Raw genomic sequence first — 20770 nt, 5'->3', positions numbered from 1 at the left:
TGCAGGGATCATCATAAGATCACACCTCTCATGGAATATTAATAACATCATCTTTTTGTGCAAATACAATTAAAGATAGAGAAATTTACTCATAACAATATAGCTTTTGCAGGGTTTATCTTTTCATTTTTTAACATGGACGGTATGTAAGCATGTGTGTGATTACTCTTTTACAATGCTTCAATCCCTAGGATCTAGAAAACTAAATAAGTGAACTAATAATGTGTAAGAAGATTATAATCATTATTTATCACACGATCTCCATCAAATTAATGTTTTATTTAAGTTGCAAATGTTAGGGATATTTAAAGACTTTCACTCTGTTTATTTCTGGGGACGAACATTCTGGGGGATGTCAAATTAAGAATCCAGCAGCTTCGATTTCCAACCGTACACTTTCTTTATTCATTTCTTCCATCTCCTGCTACGACGGGACAAGCTATTAGGGTTTAATAAATATTATCTTAGCCGTTAGAAGCATGGAATCGGACCCTAAACCGCTGCCGTTTAGGGTCACGTGATTCTTGGGGAGCCGAGATAGGTTCGACGTGTCACCTCTTGAAACGGTGAGCGGGAGATGTCACGTGGCGTGGGGCCCACCCGTTATTTGGCTTTGGACGAGCACGGGGACACGGGCACCTCGTGTGGGAACGCAATAGGGTGAAATTATTGGTTGGACCGTCCAGCTCAGCGCTGAATGCGTACGCATGGTGTTGCTTTGCGGTTGGACTGGTCCACCGTTGAGTTGGTGGACCAGATCCAACCAATAATTTTTCCGCCCATTTTAGATTTTTTTTTTCACGAATATCCATCTTAAAATTCAAATTTATATAAATATTCTCTTAAAATTTATATTTATTTTTGTACTATCATAAAATACTATTTTTACATAAATATTTCTAATATAACGATTCTTCTAATTCGTTAATAAAAAACTATATTTATTTTAATTAAAAATAAAATATAATTTTAAAATTTTTTTTGTTCTCTATTACGATCACTTTATAAATGTTTCTTTTTGCATAATTATTCATTAAAAATATTTTAATTATTTTAATTTGAAACCGTTAATTTTTTAACGATGTTAGATAATGTGGGTACATATGCAAAAAGAAGAATAAAAAAGAATAGAATAGCAAAACAAGTATTTTACGAGAATATACAAATAAAAATTAATTTTTTAGAAATATAATTATGTAAAATTTGATATTTAAGAGGGTATTTATGTAAAAAAAATCTGAATGTGATTAGCCTATGAGTCAAATTGTTGTGGTTTTACAAAGCCATGTCAAAGGTGGCCATGTCATTTCCACTGCTGCCTTGATATGACTCATATATAAGAGTTTTGATGTATTACCGGTTGCTTGTGATGTGAAGACCACTCTTATATTATGTTACTTTGATATTTGCTAATATAATACATAGATAAGTGCAGTGCTTTCTGTTAGTAATTTGGATGATCGAGTTTTCTGAGCTTTATTTCCAATATCTTTGGGCTTCAGGAGCACAACATAATATAATTATATTGATTTTGTTGAGATGGTGCCATAGCCAGCCAGATGTTACCATGTTATGGCAACATGCAGAACATCCAATGTGATACCATCTTCCTTAACAACATGACAAAGGCCAGTTCCTTAAAAATAATATCTCGAGTACTCGGAGGAGATGAAAATTTTATTCTATATATACAGGATCAGTGTTTCTTGTTCCATGAACAGGTCCATCATTTTCTTTTTTTGTTGGTCTCTTGGTTGTTGATAAAAGGCTTATTAATTCCACTAGGCAGGCCAACTATACGACATTTATTTATTTTTTTAAAAAAATAACTGTGGGAGAGTCATCTTCCTTGGATAAACTGAGAATTACGAATAGATCATGTAACAAAAATTTAAAGCCAAGCAAAGTCCATATTCTATCAAAAAAAAAAAGAGTCCTCACCAAAGTCATTACCAAACTCAGACGCAAATGCACCATACACTTGGTATACAAATTAGTTCATATGGGCTTGCATAAGAACTATCGAGCTGGTATTATAGACTATTCGCAACCTTAGATTTAGGGTTTCTATATTGTCGGCTCCTCCGGCCAACTTTAGGTGGTAGATTGCATTTAGAAACTTTTGAGACAGACAGCCACATGCTTAGGGTTCATGCCTAGTGGATTGTGGTCGCCTGGGATTTCCTAAGTTGGTGTCACAAAAGCTTATAGATTTTTTTTTTTGGTAAATAATAGGAGGGGAGGGGGAGGGACCAGCCCACCCACGTAGCAGCCCCCACTAGGGGGTGGTTCTATATACACCTCCCCTATTGCTAAGGACACCCCCCAAAAACCAAAAAAAAAATACCCAAACTAACCTTTAGTGTAATTACCATATTGCCCTTGAAATTTTCTCATATACCCCCCCTTCCTCCTCCTCCGTTTCGTTTTGAAAAGAAAAAAAAAAAACACCCCTCAAACCCCCCTTAAACCCCTCGATCCATTTACATCGTTTAGGCGATCTTTGAAGGAGATTTAAGCCCCATTCGAAGCATGGACAAGCAACTAGTGATTTGGGACGAAGAATCGGCCGCAAAGGTACGTGTTCCACCTTGTTTCAAAAAATTTTTTTTTCACGGTTCGTGCTCCGTTCGGCACTGGATCGCCGAACAAAAGGCTTCGGTTCGGCTGAACTGTGCCGAACAGAAGCCTTCTGTTCGGCAACCCTCAACCGAGCAGAAGCCTACTGTTCGGCTGCACAGTGCCGAACAGAAGGCTTCTGTCCGGCACTGTGCAGCCGAACAGAAGGGTTCTGTCCGGCTCTGTGCAGCCGAACAGAAGCCTTCTGTTCGGCACTGTGCAGCCGAACAGAAGGCTTCTGGTGCCAAATCACGTGCCGTGCTGAATTTTGTGCCGAACAGATCCTCTGATTCATTAATTCTTGGTGATAAATTATTTTATATGTAGGGCTATGCTACAACCGAATCGAGTATAATTGGATCAGAATTTGTACTGGATTACACAAGCGAATTTACAACTTACGAGGTATTATAATGTATTGTGCAATTTTGTATTAGTTTAGCGAGCTATTTTTACAACTGTGTACTTACATAAATTGTTTAATGTATAGATCTTCAAGAGTAGAGAGGACTTGTGTAATTGGTGTCGTGAAGCTGGGAGGCGAAATGGTTTTGTTGTTGTAATCAAATCATCCGATGCAGGTACCATTTCTAAGAAACCCAGAATTACGTTAGGTTGTGAGAGGGGTGGGACGTACCGAACCAAAAAAGAAAAGCGAATAAAGACTGCCTGTGGGACAAAGAAGTGTGGATGCCCTTTTGCATTAAGAGGAAAGAAATTGGATACTGCGGATGATTGGATATTACTGGTCGTATGTGGAGTGCACAATCATCCCGCTGCAGAGAATCTGGAGGGGCACTCATATGCAGGGAGATTATCTGAGCAGGAGACGGAATTGTAGTGCATATGTCGAAGAGTTTGGTTCGTCCAAATGACATATTATCCACATTGAAGGAAAGAGATGCCCTCAATGTTACGACTATCAAGACTATCTACAATGTACGTCAACGGTTTAAGGTTGTAGAGAAAGCCGGGAGGTCTGAAATGCAACATCTATTAGGTAAATTATCAGAGGCTAAATATATTGAGTGGCATAGGAATTGTACTAATACGGATGTTGTGCATGACTTATTTTGGGCACACCCTGGCAGCATTGATTTGTTCCGTGCATTTCCCCGTGTGTTGATAATGGATTGCACGTACAAGACGAATAGGTATCGTCTTCCGCTCTTAGAGATTGTGGGGGTGACATCTACTGACATGACATTTTCAATTGCTTTTGTATACTTAAATTCTGAGCGGGAAGAAAGCTATACTTGGGCATTAGAGAGATTGCGCAGTGTCATAGCTGATGATGTTTTGCCTGAGTTGATTGTTACAGATAGAGACTTGGCTTTGATGAATGCAATTCATAGAGTATTTCCTACTGCTAGACATTTATTATGTAGATGGCATATTAGTAGGAATGTTTTGGCCAAGTGCAAAAAATTTTTCGAATTGAAGGAGAAATGGGATAAATTTATTATGAGTTGGAATGTACTAGTGCTGTCCTCCACGGAAGACGAGTATAATGATCGCTGGAGTGCACTGCAGAGAGAGTTCGGTACCTATCCAGATGCACTACAGTATGTGTCAGATACTTGGCTGAGCAAATACAAGGAAAGATTTGTTGCGGCGTGGACGGATACATGCAGGCACTACAGAAATGTGACGACAAATAGGTATCACAAATAAAGACTCATTTAATTTTAATTTGCCTCAATTATTATATCTAACTTTCATTTGTTTACTAGGGTCGAGAGTGCACATGCAAAGCTCAAAAAGCAGCTTGGATCAAGCCAAGGAAGTTTCGAGTCATCTTGGACTAGAATACATGGATTGATTGAGTTGCAGCACAGCTCCGTTAAAGCCTCATTGGAGAAGAGTTTATTGGTAGTGCAGCACAACTTCAAGCCAGCTGAATTCAAAGAGTTGCGAGGTTTCATATTTATAAGTGCGTTAAATCATGTCCTCGCCCAATCGAAACGAGCCAATTTAGTTGGGTTTGATGATTTAAATTGTGGGTGCGCTATTCGACGCACACATGGTATACCATGTGCTCACCAGATTGCGCGGTACAGGGTGGAAGGTCGGCCCATTCCTCTCGACTGCATAGATCCTCATTGGAGGAAACTTGATATTGTGCCTACCCCCCCCGTGCAGCCAATTCAGTTGAGTTGTGATGCAGAGTTAGATTTGATTGCGCTACGATTCAAGAAGTTAGATGGGGCTTCTCAATTGCAGATGATCAAGAAGTTACGAGAGATTGCAAGTCCAGATAGTACACCTCTTTTAGAGCCTGCAAAACGGAAGACCGGTTCACGTGGGCGCGCTTCAATGAAGGTTGATACGTCTACTCGACGTGACCCGTCTGCGTTTGAGTTGGTTCTATCTGGACAGGATAGTTATTCACCTGGTGTTGAGAAAGTTACCATCCGCAATCCATCTACTCAGATTCAAAAGAGGCGGCCCAAGCAAAAGGTAAGTACCAAATATTTATTTCCTTACAATAGGTATCACAACGTCTACGGGACGGTCCGTGCCGTGCCGGTATGTGATGTGCCGATACGGGACATGTCGGAACGTGCCGTGCCGAGATGTGCCGATACGGGACATGTCGGGACGTGCCGTGCCGAGATGTGCCGATACGAGACATGTCGGGACGTGCCGTGCCGATACGGGATGTGCCGTGCCGAGATGTGCCGATACGGGATGTGCCGTGCCGAGATGTGCCGATACGGGACATGTCGGTACGTGCCGTGCCGAGATGTGCCGATACGGGACATGTCGGGACGTGCCGTGCCGTGCCGGTACGGGATGTGCTGAGACGGATAACTATTTGGATATTTCTGCCATTGTTACATATTTTCTATCATTTGATATTATTTGCAGGTTTTTCGTACTAGAGCCCAGTCACATACGCCCATTATCTATATTGATGCTATTCCTTCTGCCTTGAGACCATACATCCAGCATATCAAGGATGTAAAAGCTGATGGGAATTGCGGATTTAGGGCAATAGCTGACTTACTGGGATTTGGAGAAGATGACTGGGTGCGTGTTAGGAAGGATTTATTGCAAGAGTTGCAATGTCATTCGGACCACTATCGCACATTATATGGTGTGGAAGGGACGATTGCTGAGATCACTCATGCATTATCATATTATGATGATTGTCCACCATATGACAGATGGATGACTATGCCGGACATGGGTCATCTTATAGCATCCTGCTATAATGTTGTCCTATACCATCTCTCGTTGCAACAATGTCTGACCTTCCTACCTCTCCGTTCTGTGCCAGTACCTCTTCTATCCCGCAAAGATATCGCTATCGGATTCGTAAATGGAAATCATTTTGTTGAGGTACTACGTTCACAACACTTGCGAATATTTAATTTTGCTTATTTAATTTTGCTTATTTATAATTTTGTAGCTATTAATATTTTCTTATTTCTAATTTTGAAGGTGTTCTTATTGCCGGGACATCCCGTTCCGCCAGTAGCGACCAACTGGCGAAAATATCATCTTCCTTGTGCTACCGGATGGGAAAATTCATATGAAGCCCGGATTCAACAGTTCAAAGAGAGCATCTCACCTAATGTTATAATTAGCGAGACAGTAGAGTTAGATTGATTGTTTATATATGTACAATTTTTGAAAGTTGTAAATTTTTTTGGGCTCTTAGAGTCATGTACTGTGAAACTCCATCATCAATATAAATCAAAAAATATCTGTCTTCGCATTGTTAGATTGATTGTTATGTGCACTGTTATATTTGTGTAAAATAGAACGGGCCAGGCTTTACAAAGATTACACGTAAATGTACCAAAAATATATATTTTTCATTAATATCAAAGGCTTTACAAAGATTACAAAGGCTCCATCATCAATCCCTATGACGCCGTCGTCGACGCGTGTACTGCTGTACGTCCGAATGAGAGGGTGCTGGATCCGAATGAGAGGGTGCTGTACTCGGGCCAGGCTCATCACCAGAAGTAACTGATGCATCTGACAAATAGCATGAAATAGGTGCCCGGCACCTAGTGACGTAGCCTCTGAGGGACCCATCCGTACAATGTCGGTACTGATACCGAGTGCATCTGCAATACGCCGCCGGTGCATGTCAGCATCATCATGACCTCCCCTAGCTCCAGAATGAGTACTCGAGCGCAGATGAGGAGGCTGAACTGCAACGTGCGTGATACGGAGATACCACTCCATGTATCCCGGTACGCTGTCTGATGGCCGGGTAACTGGGTGGCTCCTGCTCGCCTGGCTCAGCACGTGGTCCTCCCACCGCTCCCAAAGCTGATCCATATAGGAGTAATGTATCCGGTACGAGCCTGCTGTGGAACCTCTGTTGGCTCGCGTAGGGGCTAGTGGCGCTCGAGGGATGGTCTTAATACGACCAAACTGTCTAAGAACCCTTTCTGGATGATAGGGTTCTACGATATCAAGGCACTTGATGGAGCCACTAAAAAATGCGATATCAACATATGGGCGATCTCCCCGAAGCCGATGATGGGGATCCCAAATAACCTGCAAAACAAAAGGTCCATTTCAGTTTTATACTATATCGCATATTAAAAGTACTGACAAACACAAGCAAATGGTAATATGATACGTACCTCATCGATGCTCAAAAGGTCCAATGACTCACGTAGAACCACTAAATGGTCCATCGTGGTACGGGATGGAGTACCGGGCATCCAGCGGTGCACGCGGGGACTGGCATCAGTATACTCAAGCGACGGGTGAGGACTGAGTGCTGGAAAATGCTCATAAATCCATGCCTGCAGAAGCGTCATATAACCACTGATCTGTCTCACTGATGACCTCGACGCAATCCCCAACTGCCGATACAAATATGCTAAGGCAGCTGTACCCCAGGCATATGTGCTCACCCTATCCAGATCCCGCAGTAAACACAGATACGCTATAAGCACCCTGGTCCCACTCTTATCAGCAAAGAGTGTGCAGCCTAACAAAAATAACAAATAGGCTCGTGCTGCACACTCTATCCTCTGCTGGCTGTCTCTATCAGATACAGAGTGAAACTGAGTCCTCAGCCACTCCATCCTCACAGACTGACCGCGCGATGACAGTACCTCCTGACGCGCGTCTCCAGCTGACACCCCCAACAACTCCACAAGTAGCTCCTCAGCATCCCGATCACTCATCCTCTCAGGAGAAACTGCTACTGAGGCACCTGCGACAGGAATCCCTAAAATGGCGGATACATCATCCAACGTGATAGTGATCTCGCCAAATGGTATATGGAAGGTGTTCGTCTCGGGCTGCCATCTCTCTACGAAGCCCGAAATCAGAATCTTATCGATGAATCGATAAGAGCACTGTACTAACTCTATGAGGCCCGACTGCCTCAATAGTGCTTTGAACCTGGTATTTGGTTGGTTTGAAGACCACCACTTCCATTCACCAACCTTGGCAGTATGGTTCATGCACTTTAGTGGAGCCCGTTCCTGTAATATAAATGTATAATTACTACTACTTTATCAAACATCAATAAACAAAATATAATGCTATAACAAATAAACAATACCTGTTGCCTCCAGATGGAAGCTGCTATATGCGTCCTGAAACTGATCAGGACGGACTCATCCTCTGGACCTCCTGGACATGGTCCAACGGACTCATCGTCTTCGCCCCTAGCGGGCATATCATCATGCTCTGACTCAGGAGAGGGCGATGGCATATGAGCAGGCTCGGGAGAAGCAATCCTAGCACGACGTCTCCTAGCTGACGCCGTAGGTCTAACTCTGGCGGGACCGGGATCCATGTCTGAAAATATAGAAATTCAATGTTAGGCTATATCAAAGAAAATAATTCAATTGCATACATAAATGATAAATGATAAAACAAGCCAAAAAAGAAACAAGTTACTTCTTGGAATCTACATGATTGGGTTTTGTGATAAATAATTCAATGTTACTTCAATTGCATACATAAATGATAATTCAAAAGTATACGACTCGTAAACTCAAGACATAACTCAATAAAAGTATACGATTCGGTTGTAGCATAGCCCTATATATAAAATAATTTATCACCAAGAATTAATGAATCAGAGGATCTGTTCGGCACAAAATTCAGCACGGCACGCGATTTGGCACCAGAAGCCTTCTGTTCGGCTTTCTGTTCGGCTGCACAGAGCCGGACAGAACCCTTCTGTTCGGTTGAGGGTTGCCGAACAGAAGGCTTCTGTTCGGTTGAGGGTTGCCGAACAGAAGGCTTCTGTTCGGCACTGTGCAGCCGAACAGAAGCCTTTTGTTCGGCGATCCAGTGCCGAACGATTTGGGGAGGCGGGGGAGGGGGGGGGAGCTACCTCGAGGTGGTCGTGGAGGCGCCGGCGAGGTGCTCGTTGCTCGGGAGATGGCCGGGGAGGTGGTTCCGGGAGAAGCCGGCGAGGTGGTCAGAGATCGGGAGAATGCCGGCGACGAGAGGGAGAAGGGGGAACGGGGGGGTTTTGGGCGTTGGCGAGGTGCACTGCACCGACCGGCGACGAGAGGGAGAAGGGGGAGACGGAGGGGGTTTGGCCGCCGGCGAGGTGCTTGAGGCGAGGTTTTTTGGGCGGAAGGGAGAAGCCGGCGGGTGTTTTGGAGGGGAAGAGCGGGGTGGGGGGGGGGTTTGGGGGGTGTAGAGAGCAATTTAGGTGAGGGGGTAGGGAGGGTGGGGGGTAATTTAGGAATTTTTAATTTTTTAGGGGTGTCCTTAGCAAATGGGGGGTGTAGAGAGTATTTAATTTTTTTTAAATTTTTGGGGGGTGTCCTGAGCAATAGGGGGGGTGTATATAGAACCACCCCCCACTAGGCCTCCCTTCCACCGGAGAATGTTTGATACAGGTCGCAGGTTTCGCGTGCCTTCTCCGACCCGTGGGCTCATCGTCTCACGTGTGGGTACGTCACCCCAGCGCCACCTTGGTATAAGTGGAAGAAAAGTATAACCGCCAGCAAACTATCCGGTCGTGGGGCATCCAGTCCCCTAATTTAATCGACGCCCGTGCGTTTCAAACCTGGACAACTTGGACGGAATTTTCGCCTCTTTACCACTAGGCTACCACCTTGGTGGCAAACCTAGAAGCCTATAGATTTTTCACTCTAGAGCCGTTCCCTTCTAGTATAAACAGGAGAGGAGGGAGAATATGGTTTTGGGGTTGCATGTTATTCTCAATTATACGGAGAACTTTTGGTCGAGTTATTTAGTACCGCCCACAGAAGGTGACAGAGATGAAGAATAAAGGAAGAAAGAGACGAGGTCTTCACTCTTCATGCATCTTTTTCCATCATTGTCCATTTTCTTTTGTTCTCAAATCAACTCTGGAGTTAATTATATATTTATCTTGTTGTGCATGTAAAATCTATATTTTATGGGTAATTTATTGAAAAAAAATAATCCAGCTCCTTTTCTTTTGCTGCATCATGTGTTACTGTCCATCATTTTCTGTAGTATATATAGTAATGAATTTTAAACTTTTTTTATCTGCTCGATGTATCCAAGTCCTCATTAAGAACTTCATGAATGATCCAATCCAACATGCAATTAAAAGCTCTCACTAAGGGCTTGTTCAGAAAATCCAGCAGGGTTAGACTAGATTTCCTATTGAATTTGTGGATTAGGCAACCCATTTAGGTAGGAACTATCTCAACCTAACACCCTTCTAACCCAAATCCAGTGTAAAAGGAACAAAAGACCTTAATGGATCTTTTTTTTTCTTTTTTTCTTGCCGTAGATTAGCAAATCTACACTGGGATTTAAATTAGGGTGCATCTGGTTCGCAACTAGACTTAAAATTAAAATAGATTGGAATGAAAATCGAAATAGCATTATTCCCCAAAGCATTTGGTTCGTGACCAAAATTGGAATGAGATTTGAATAACAGATAAGAGTAGGGATTAGGTTTTGGAAGATTGGGGCGTTCCTATTCTTTCCTAGAATCAGAATAGTAATAGAACTCCCTCAATTAAATGGTTGGAATGGGAGTCACTCATTTCCATTTTCATTCCAGAGTCCAACTTAGGCATAATAATTTATGACCCAACTCGTCATATCCACCCACGAGCGACCTGCTTTAAGTAGGTTCGGATTTGATATAAATGGATTTGGGTCATAAATAGGGCAAGCCATCTAGACCTATTTATTAAATTAGTTGAGTTTAGGTTTAAACTTATGATCCATTTAACTCGTTTAATAATTAGGTCGGATCATAATTTGATCTATTTAACGTGTTTAAGATAAGTTTAATCTTTCGACCCTCATCCGACCCGATGGCTTCCCCTATCTAACTCCCTCCAAGAAAACATGCCCTAAGACTTTTGTGAGCCTTTGGATGATTGCAAACTGGGACGGCCAATAGGCCCGAGTCATGTACCCAAACGGATCTTAAAAAATTTCCTATTTCTCCGGAACTATATAAACCAACAAGTCCACCGCAACCAACACATCCCAATCCTTCCACCATTGAGGATTAACAAATACTTCCCTCCATGATATCCGCAGAGACAGCAGTCCACTGGGGAAGGGAGAAGCCCTGCTGCTGCCCCAAAAAATTTTATATTGCAGCAGAGAATTCACATTGAAATAGGAGATGGTCCGGCGTTTCTACCGCCGAATTGCAGGATAGCATCATCGACCTATGATTCTATTGTGAATAATCTCAAGGTAACCTCCACTCCATCTCTTCCGTTCGTTGCACAGCTCTCCCACAACTTGTATGTGATTGTCCAATCAGGCCCATCAATTTACGGGTGTGGCCCAGAGCTTGGCTAAGCCAGCCCATAATCTACAAAGGTTTCAATGAATATTGGGCCTAACCCGTACTCCATCACTTGGTCGAGCGTTGTTGCAGCGATTGGAAAACTAAATAGAAGCTTCCCAAGAGAACCACAGGATTCAAATTAAATTAGGGTGGCAAACTAGAATGAGACCCGTTAACACATCTGGAGTCTGGACACGCTGGAACAGGACCAAATTTTGATGACTCCAAAAAATAATATGAGTTGGGACGTTGGCAAGCCTCTAGCCTAATTAAAGAGGAAACTGGGACTTGGTTAGTTGTCATGCCCTTGGTCTGGCTTAGAAAGCCGAGGCCCTACATTCACCATTTAGTTTTCTTATTCATGTTTTAAAAAGTGGGTGGGCTACATATATCTACATAAAGGTAAACAGTGCTGTAGACTGGATGATCTCCTATGCGGCTCATCACTTCGGAGAGTTTATTTAGAAGAATCACGTGTTTGCCTCTACTTCTTTATACTATCTTCTTTTTTCTGTGGGCTGTACCCACATTCATTGTGTGTGACTCGCTGATGTATCCAAAAAAAATAAGAAATAAATTTTAATTTTAATAGGATGGATTTTTGCGGCAGGTGGATCCAAATGCAGCCTAAAAAACCATAGAAAGTTCAGTATGAATCTGTATTTTTCGTAACCTGGTCAAATTTAGACCGGGTTCAGACTGACCGCTCGGATTCGGAAACATGAAGAAGTGGGTCTGGGTTATTGTGCTTGAACTCTGCTAGTCCAACGCCGACGTTTTCGTGAGGAATGGTGCCGTCCAAAGAGGTGGACATCTCGCTCGCAAATAGAGATGGGCATTGGGCCGGACCGCTCATGGCCCGGCACGGCCCGCAAGCTACAGTAACGGGCCGGGCTAGGCACGACCCATAAAAGGGGGCCGGGTTGGGTTTAGAATTCCTAGCCCGCGGGCCGAGCCCGGCACGGCCCATAAGGGCCTAGGCTGGCACGATTCGTGGGCCAAGCACGGCCCGCGAGCCAGCCCGGCACGGCCCATAAGGGCCTCAACCGGGCCAGGGCCGGGCCAGGCACTGCTCGTCTCCCTTAAAATAAATGGGAATAATTTTTTTTAATAAATTAATAAATATTGGGAACTAAGGATTTATTAACACAAAACCACCTTAATGGTGGGGGGTTTGGCATAGACCCCTACCAGTTTATTAATTTAAATCAAAATGGTATATGAAGGGAGGTTTGGACCTTGGTCTGACCTCCAGAATACAATAAGAAAGGGGAAAAATAGAGATGACTCACTTTAACAATTAAAAAAATAAAAATGTACAATTATAAAAAATTAAGAAATAAAAATAAATGATCAAAATCTTACTAATCATCAGTATTTACTATTCAGTAGTGTTTGTATCATCATCATCATCAGAGGATGTTGTATCATGTCCACCTTTATCTTGAAGTCTCGCCTCAGCATCCAACCAATCTTTGAAGCAGAGAAGCATCTCAACCGTTTCGCCAGTCATCCTACTTCTCTTTTCGTCAAGAACACGCCGACCTGCACTAAAAGCGGATTCCGATGCTACTGTGGACATCGGCACAGCTAAAATATCGCGTGCAATTGCAGACATAATAGGATATTGATTTTTAACACTCTTCCACCAAGATAATACATCTAGACTCTCTATTTGATTTTCATCATATGCAGATTGAAGATCATTTCGTAAATAAAATTCTAGTTCACTACTTAAAGATGAAGATGAACTTGAAGCATGTGTGTGTTTTCTCTGTGCAATGAATGAAAAAATAGATGACGAACGAGAACTACTAGAAGAAGAAATAGAGCTTTGTACGGAGAATCTAGATCCACGAATTTTTTCATCATATATAGCATAAATATCATAAAGAAGTTGTTTTACCTCAATTTTAGCAGGTTCAGGATCTTGAATCATATTTTCACAATATGCATCAAGTAAAATTAGTACGCCATTCAATTTTACTCTTGGATCAAATACAGCAGCTAAGTTATGCATAGGACATATCTTGTCCCAATACTCATTCCATTTAGATTCCATTTGTTCAATAATAGGCATTAAATCATCATCATATCTATGTTCTGCAAATTTTTGACTAATCATATATGCTTGTTGTAAAAATGAACATGAAGTTGGATAATAAATACCAGAAAGAACATTAGTAGCATTATAAAAACTAAGCAAAAAATCTTCCAAAATTTTTCCTTTATTCCAATCAATTTCAGTCAATGTAAAGCCTAATCCACGATCATTAATATATGCACTTAATAAGTTTTTATATGGGTATGCATCATGTATCATGCTATATGTTGAGTTCCAACGAGTAATTACATCAAGTTTAAATTTTTTAAAACGTTTACCATGATTTATACATAGTTCCTTAAATTCTTGAAGTCTTGATCTTGAAGCATGAATAAAAGAAACTGCATTTCTAATTTTTGAAATCACATCTTGAATCATGCCCATGCCAGCTTGAATAGAAAGATTTAAGATATGATATGCACATCTAATATGCAATAAATTTCCATTTAATATGGGATGCAATGAGTCCTTTAATAATGTAATAGCAGAATTATTATTAGATGCATTATCAAAAGTAATAGACATAATTTTATCATTAATATTATATGAACAAGCAGTTTGATAAATGACATTTGAAATTTGTTGCCCAGAATGTGGAAAATCAAAAGCACGAAAAGCAAGAATACGTTTATTTAATTGCCAATCATTATCAATATAATGAGTAGTAATAGCAATAAAACAATTACTACCTACAGATGCTGACCAAATATCAGAAGTTAATGAAACTTTTACATTTAAAGTAGAGAGTGTTTCAATTAAACTTTGTCTCATTACTAAAAAGTTAGTCATAGCTACTCTTCTAAATGTACGCCTACTAGTTCTTTTGTAAGCAGGTTGTAGGTTTAATTGAACATATTCTTCAAAATTAAAAGATTCACATAAACTAAAAGGTAATTCATGCTTAACTATCCATTTTACAAGTGCTTTTCTTTGATTTTCATGATTATATGCAAAATTACCTACAAGTGATCCCCCTTGTATATTAAGGGTACTTTGAGCACGAGAATCATGTATCCTATGACTCTCTTGATGTCTTTTCAAATGGCATGTTCTCCCACTACTACTACAACTATAAAGTTTGGCACATTTTTTACATTTTGCTTTCCAGACTCCATCAACCATAATTCTATCAAATTCATTCCATACAGCACTAGTCCTCTTACGAGAAGAGGTTTGATCTTCACTCGGTTCACTAGTTCTAGAGGAACTAGGAACATGGGGTTGGGGATTAGTTTCTTCTCCCTCAGAAACAGGAGGAATGCCAAAATGACTTTTCTCAAAAGATGACATATCTAAATTGGTGAATGCAAAAAATAAAAACTAACCACAAGGAGGAATTGAGTAGAGGACCAGAGGCAGAGGTAGAGCCGAGATTTGTGAGCTTCCTCTTGTGCTCTCAACAAGAACCTCCTTCTCTTCTCAACAAGAACCTCCTCTTGTGTAGCACTTGAACACTTGCTAAATGCAAACTAAAAATTAAATTGCTAGAAGAGCACTTGCTAAATATTGCTAGAAGAGAGAAATAGTAGTAGTAGAGAAGGAGAGAAGAGTTGGTTTGATGTGGTGAGAATGAGGGAGGAAAGGGGTATTTATAGGACTCCAAATATTTTTTTCCCCCAAATACCCCTCAAATTAGCCGTTTTATGATTGTTGGGAGGGGTATTTTGGGTAAAAACCAAAAAAAAGCCGTTATTGCAACGGATCTTTTTTTTTCCAGACGGGCCGTACCAGGCACGGCCCGTAACGGCAATTTTTTTTTTGCCATACAAGCCGTGCCATGTACGGCCCACCACCCCACGGGCTTAAGGCCGAGTCGGGCTAAACTTTTAGGCTAAGCGGGCCGTGTGTGGCCCGGCCCGTTTAGTAGCAGGCCGGGCCAGGCACGGCTATGCCCATGTCTACTTAGGGCTGTCAAACGGGCCGAGCTGCTCGGGCTCGGCTCGGGCCCGGCTCGGTAAAAGCCCGGCTCGAGCTCGGCTCGTTAGTCAAACGAGCCCGAGCCCGAGCCCAAAATGAGGCCCGTTTAAATCTGAGCCCGAGCCCGAGCTCGAGCCCGAGCAGCTCGCGAGCCCAAACGAGCCCAAAAGAGAGCTCCAAAATCGAATTGGATTGGTTTGGGTTGGGACTTAGCCCGTTAATCCAAACCCAATCCGTTAATCCTTCCCTCCCACCTGACTGGCTGACCACCTCCTCTTTTTTTTTTCTTTTTTTCTTCTCCTTTCTTCTGGGTTTCTCCAGAAGCTTCCGGTGCCCTCCCCTCCCCTCTTCCGGGTATCCCTCCCCTCCTCCCCTCCGGGTGTCCCTCCCCTCCCCTCTCGCCTTTCTCCTCCGCCGCCGATGACTCGCTGCCTCCCTCCGCCGCCGATGCCGAGCTCGGTTCCGTTTCTCCCCTCTCTCTTTTCCCCTCTTTGCCGACTCCTCCACCGGCGATCGTCGCTTTCGCGAGCTCTCCAGATCCGAGCTCCCTCCGCCGCCCTTCGTTCGTCTCAGAAGAAGAAGGCACCGGTCGTTAGGGCTGTTAACGACCGCGAGCTCTCCAGATCCGAGCTCCCTCCGCCGCCCTTCGTTCGTCTCAGAAGAAGGCACCGGCCGACGAGGTGCGTCTTCTCTTTTTTTATTTCTTTCTTCTGAGTCGCCTTCGTTCGTCTCTCCCTCTCCCTCTCTCCAGATCCGAGCTCCCTCCGCCGCCCTTCGTTCGTCTCAGAAGAAGGCACCGGTCGTTAGGGCTGTTAACGACCGCGAGCTCTCCAGATCCGAGCTCCCTCCGCCGCCCTTCGTTCGCCTCAGAAGAAGAAGGTGAGTCATTCTTCTCCTTTTTTTTAATTTCTTTCTATCCTTCTTCTCTTCTTCTTCTCTTTCCTTCCTTCATTCATCTCCGACGAACCGCCGGAACTGAGCTCGGCTGGCGGCTGCTCGTTCTTCTCTCCGACGGTCGACGGAGACAGGGACGAGGATGGCCGGATGGGGCTGGGGATGGGGCGGGCTCGGGCTCGCCGCTCGGGCTCGGGCTCGGGCTCGGGCAAACGAGCTTCACGAGCCCGAGCCCGAGCCCGAGCCCGAGCCCAATCCTGGGCTCGGTACCGAGCCCGAGCCCGAGCTCGAGCCGGGAAGTTGGTGAAACGAGCCGAGCCGAGTCTGCGGAGGCTCGGCTCGGCTCGTTAACAGCCCTATGTCTACTCGCGAATTCGGCGTCTTTCGATAAAGTCAGGGGTCCGGCCGAGCCGCCCACCAACCCCTACAGTACCACGTAAAAAGCAGCAACAAAACCATTGGCGTTTAAAATCCACGTCCAAGTTCTCGACTCGGAGGCTCAGAGCTGACTTGGACTGCCCACCGTTTACGGACCCTTGTCTGCGGGGTTCCGTGAAGCGCCTTGGGATTTAATATTTCCAGGAGTACGTTGATTCGATTATGGCAATTAAGCAAGCCAACTTTCCCGTTTTAGGCTTGGACCTAACCTTTTCTCATTTCTCATGGCAAATTCAAAGTTTTGGGTTGTGTGTATATATATATATATATATATATATCTGATCGGGTTATGAGTGATCCGATCCAATTCAATTTCTTATTTAAATTTTATTTTTGGATACAGACCCAACAGATCATTTAGGTTGGGTTGGGCAGAATTCATGTATAATTCGAATCTAATCCAAAAATTCAGATCTGATTCGGGCTCGAGCCAGTTTAGACCAATTCATTCATAGTTTCAGAACTTATTTGCATCTTCGCTAAGGCCCGTGAGCCTTGTTCAAAATTGAGTTGGATCATAAAATTAAAAATTTAAAATTATTTAAATTTTAAATAAGCCAGGTCAGAACGGACAGATACTTGACATGGAGTTGATCTTTTGTGGTTGTTACTTTTATTCCTTTTCTTACTAAATTGCTATTTTTTTATATCTGAGGACATAGAAAATGAAATTTTTGAGCTTTCTCAAATTTAATAACCTTCATTGGTATCACAAAAAGATAGAAAACTATGTCCGTCTTTTTCTCCGTCGGTGGGGACGAAGCAGACATCGTCCTTCACACGCTATAATCATTAAATGCTCCCAGCGGAATCCTCCACGTCCGGACCAAACGAAATAAATAGCATGAGCTCCTACCGACCATGGCGGTTTGGACATCGAAGTCATGGAAATGAAGACAAAAACGTTAGCGTGGCCTGAAGAGCCAACACCAGCATTAAAGAAATCATCCCATTTTGGCGTGGGGAAGTATCACACATGGCACTCAGGCTCAACTTTTTTCTCCCCCGCTTACCTAAAAGCGGTAGCCATCCTTTATGAAGACCATTTCACATATAAACCTTCTCGTTCTCACAAATTTCTAAGGGCTCGTTTGATTCGCGGAAAGCATTTTTTTCCAAAGAATATGATTTCTGAAAAACAAATTCCTAGAAAGAGAATACCTAGGAAAGTACTTTTGGCATGTTTGGTTGACCATGGAAAAGTGACAAATTTTCAAGGTGCTTATGTTTGGTTGGCCATCCACTTTTCTAGGAAAGTTATATATAATTCCTATTATGCCCTTAATAAAAATTAGGTTTTTAATGCCTCTTTAATGCTTCTTTAATACTGAAGGGACTTTTTGGGAAAAAGTAAAAAAGGAGTGATTCTCGCCTCATGGGAAAGTAACTTTTCCATGTTTCTCATGGGAAAGACTTTCCCATAAAATGTGGGAATCACATTCCCATGGAAATACAACTTTTCCTTCTCTCTCCTTTGAAAACTCCAACCAAACAAGAGACATCTCATTACTTTCCCGTTGACCACACTTTCCCCCCTTCTTTTCCCGCGAACCAAACGAGCCCTAAATGAGAGTGATTTTAGAGGTTGACAGCTGAAACAGACGCCGAAATGGATTGAAACAGATATCGAAATGATTATATCTTCCAATATATTGGATTTATAATTAGATTTAAAATAAAATTTGAATACTAGAAGAAAGTATAGATTAGATTTGGGAGGGATTGAAGCTTTTAGACTTTTAGATTAAAATTTCTGCAATATTTATATAAAACTATAGCTTTTTTTATAATACAAACTAAATTTTATTTTTTTCTAGTTAATGTAGAAAGGTAATAGAATCAAATGATATTTAAATTGGTTATTTATTAATATTATCATCATCCAAAAGTCTAAGGAGATGGAATGTCCATGCAAACCATGATTACCAGAGAATATATAAATAATATTTTTTTGGAGGGTAAATATATAATAGACTTTATTTGCAAGAGTATATATAAAAAAATATATATATTCTCATAGCAACTTGTCAAAATCTATATTGCCAAAAAATTTTAAAAAATTCAAATTTGATGGATGCAATAAAAATTTTCTTTCCGGCTAAATAGCTACAGTAAAAAAACCTTTGGATCTACCCATTATTTTAGCATGCAACTCACACACACACACACACATATATATACATATATAGATATATAGATATACATATAAATTGGCCTAGTCAAAATACACACACATATTAGATACATATAGGTATAGATTGGCCTAGTCAAAATACACACACATATATATATTGATAGATATAGATATAGATATTGCCACACAAATACATTGGGTCAGTCAACGCCGGTGTAAATGGTTTGTGTTCAAAGTTGAATACATGCACAGGGCAGCACCTCTCAAAAGCCTATATAAAGTGCCACTAGTGGACTAATGCAGATCAAACATAAGCCTCCCCGGCAACTGAAGCTAAAGGTCAAGAAAGAAAGCATCCACAACAAAACCATGGAGCCCATGGCCTTCGAGTCCCACAACGGCGGCGACGTGATCTTCTGTGTCATCATCTTGTGTCTCTCGATCATCTCCATGATCATCTTCGCCTCCGTCGATGATGCGAGCCGCCCTCGTAAGCGCTCCAAGGCCCCCAGGGGGTCGGTGGTCGCCGGAGGGAAGGGCTGTGCTTGCGGTGGCTGCAGCAGTAGCTCTGATGTCTGCGGCACATACCTATCTTGATGGGATGAAGAGGGGAAGAAAGATGATCCTTTGAGAGGATCGCAAAAGCTAATCAAAGGCCTTTCTTAAGTAGCTCTGATCTCAAAACAACCGAAGCAACTTAGAGCTATGTATAACCTCTTGCTCTCTCATATCTTCCTTTGTTCCTTCCGCTGTCTCTCATGCAAGTATTGTGAAAAAGAATAAGATTTGCATGCGGAGTACGCTATATATCATGCCATTGATGGCTTCAAATATGTAAAAAAGATGTCAGAAGTTGTATTATATCCATGATGTTTTAGGGATGAGATGACTATGATGTTGGGAAGAATGTTTGCATGAATCAATACATATTGGAATACTTTCAACTCTTTAGAAATTCTATATTTTCGTCATACTTGTAATCTTTTCTATAACAACAGCACTATGTACTATTCTTGTATCTGATCAATTATGCTGCAGATATTCATGGGGGGTTCGATCAGGTCATAAAAATTCTGCGCTTACCGGAGGTCTCGGCTTGAGGCAATTTTAGACTCATGTTGGTGAGTGAACTTAGCATGGATTAGATCTAGATGGCATTTGCCAGATCTAATTTGAGGTGGATTTTTCTTGCCAAAAAACAAATAAAGGTGTATTTAATCTACTTCATTCGTTTTCATTTTCAAAAGTGCAATATTAACAGGTTAAAAAAGGAACCTTCAGACAAAGTTCACTTGATAAGGATATTGGCAATCTTGAGGTCCTAATCAGGATTAAAACAATGTCATGAATTGGAAATTGAAATAAAGGTCAAGACTCAACCTATCTACCACAACAAATGCAGCCCACCTAACCAAACAATGGGTCCTTTTTTTCAATCTGTGGTCCTGTGGTTGATGGGGATTGGAAGCAATTTAGTTAGCCTCCTGTCACTTGCATTCATAATTTTATCAGGTGACAACTGGTCTGGATTATGCCTCTGAATTCAATACCCTCCCTCAGTTTCTTACATAAATTTTATGTTGCTGAAGGTGACCAGGTGTTTCTCATGCAGTGAAAAGTACACGTTTAGCGACTTCAACATAATTTGGTCGTGTTTCTGTGTAACTGGTACGACTTTTTGCATGGGAGACCATCTACAATATTCAAAAGGTAGAGGGGAAAAAAAAAAGGAAACCAGGTGCTAAAACCAACATCTGTTATGCCTGAATCATGAACTGGTTGTAAGGTTGTAGGGAATTTCTTCTTCCGCAGCCAACTAACAAATTTTCTTGGTCAATCGATTAGGTTGGTGCCATTGATCTCTTTCTCAAAATATGACCAGATCGATTGACCTTATAATTTAGCT

General features: G+C 42.0%; 2 protein-coding genes across 2 annotated transcripts; both read left to right on the top strand.

Annotated features, from left to right (window-relative positions):
- The first annotated feature begins 4429 nt into the window (after positions 1–4429).
- Positions 4430–6349, top strand: LOC148714809 (uncharacterized). The gene is made up of 2 exons (XM_088716412.2): positions 4430–5079; positions 5491–6349. Exons 1-2 carry the CDS (start codon positions 4843–4845, stop codon positions 6232–6234), a joined length of 981 nt encoding a protein of 326 aa, XP_088572538.1. The 5' UTR covers positions 4430–4842; the 3' UTR covers positions 6235–6349.
- A 12808-nt stretch (positions 6350–19157) lies between these two features.
- Positions 19158–19819, top strand: LOC148714808 (uncharacterized). Its single transcript, XM_088716411.1, has one exon. It carries the CDS (start codon positions 19162–19164, stop codon positions 19459–19461), a length of 300 nt encoding a protein of 99 aa, XP_088572537.1. The 5' UTR covers positions 19158–19161; the 3' UTR covers positions 19462–19819.
- The last annotated feature ends 951 nt before the right edge of the window (positions 19820–20770 follow it).

This window comes from Phoenix dactylifera, chromosome 2 (assembly GCF_051530095.1).
Source record: "Phoenix dactylifera cultivar Ajwa chromosome 2, Ajwa_hap1_PhDact_Kaust_v1.1, whole genome shotgun sequence".
Taxonomy (NCBI): Eukaryota; Viridiplantae; Streptophyta; class Magnoliopsida; order Arecales; family Arecaceae; genus Phoenix; species Phoenix dactylifera.
This window is presented reverse-complemented; position numbering and strand designations above follow the sequence as displayed.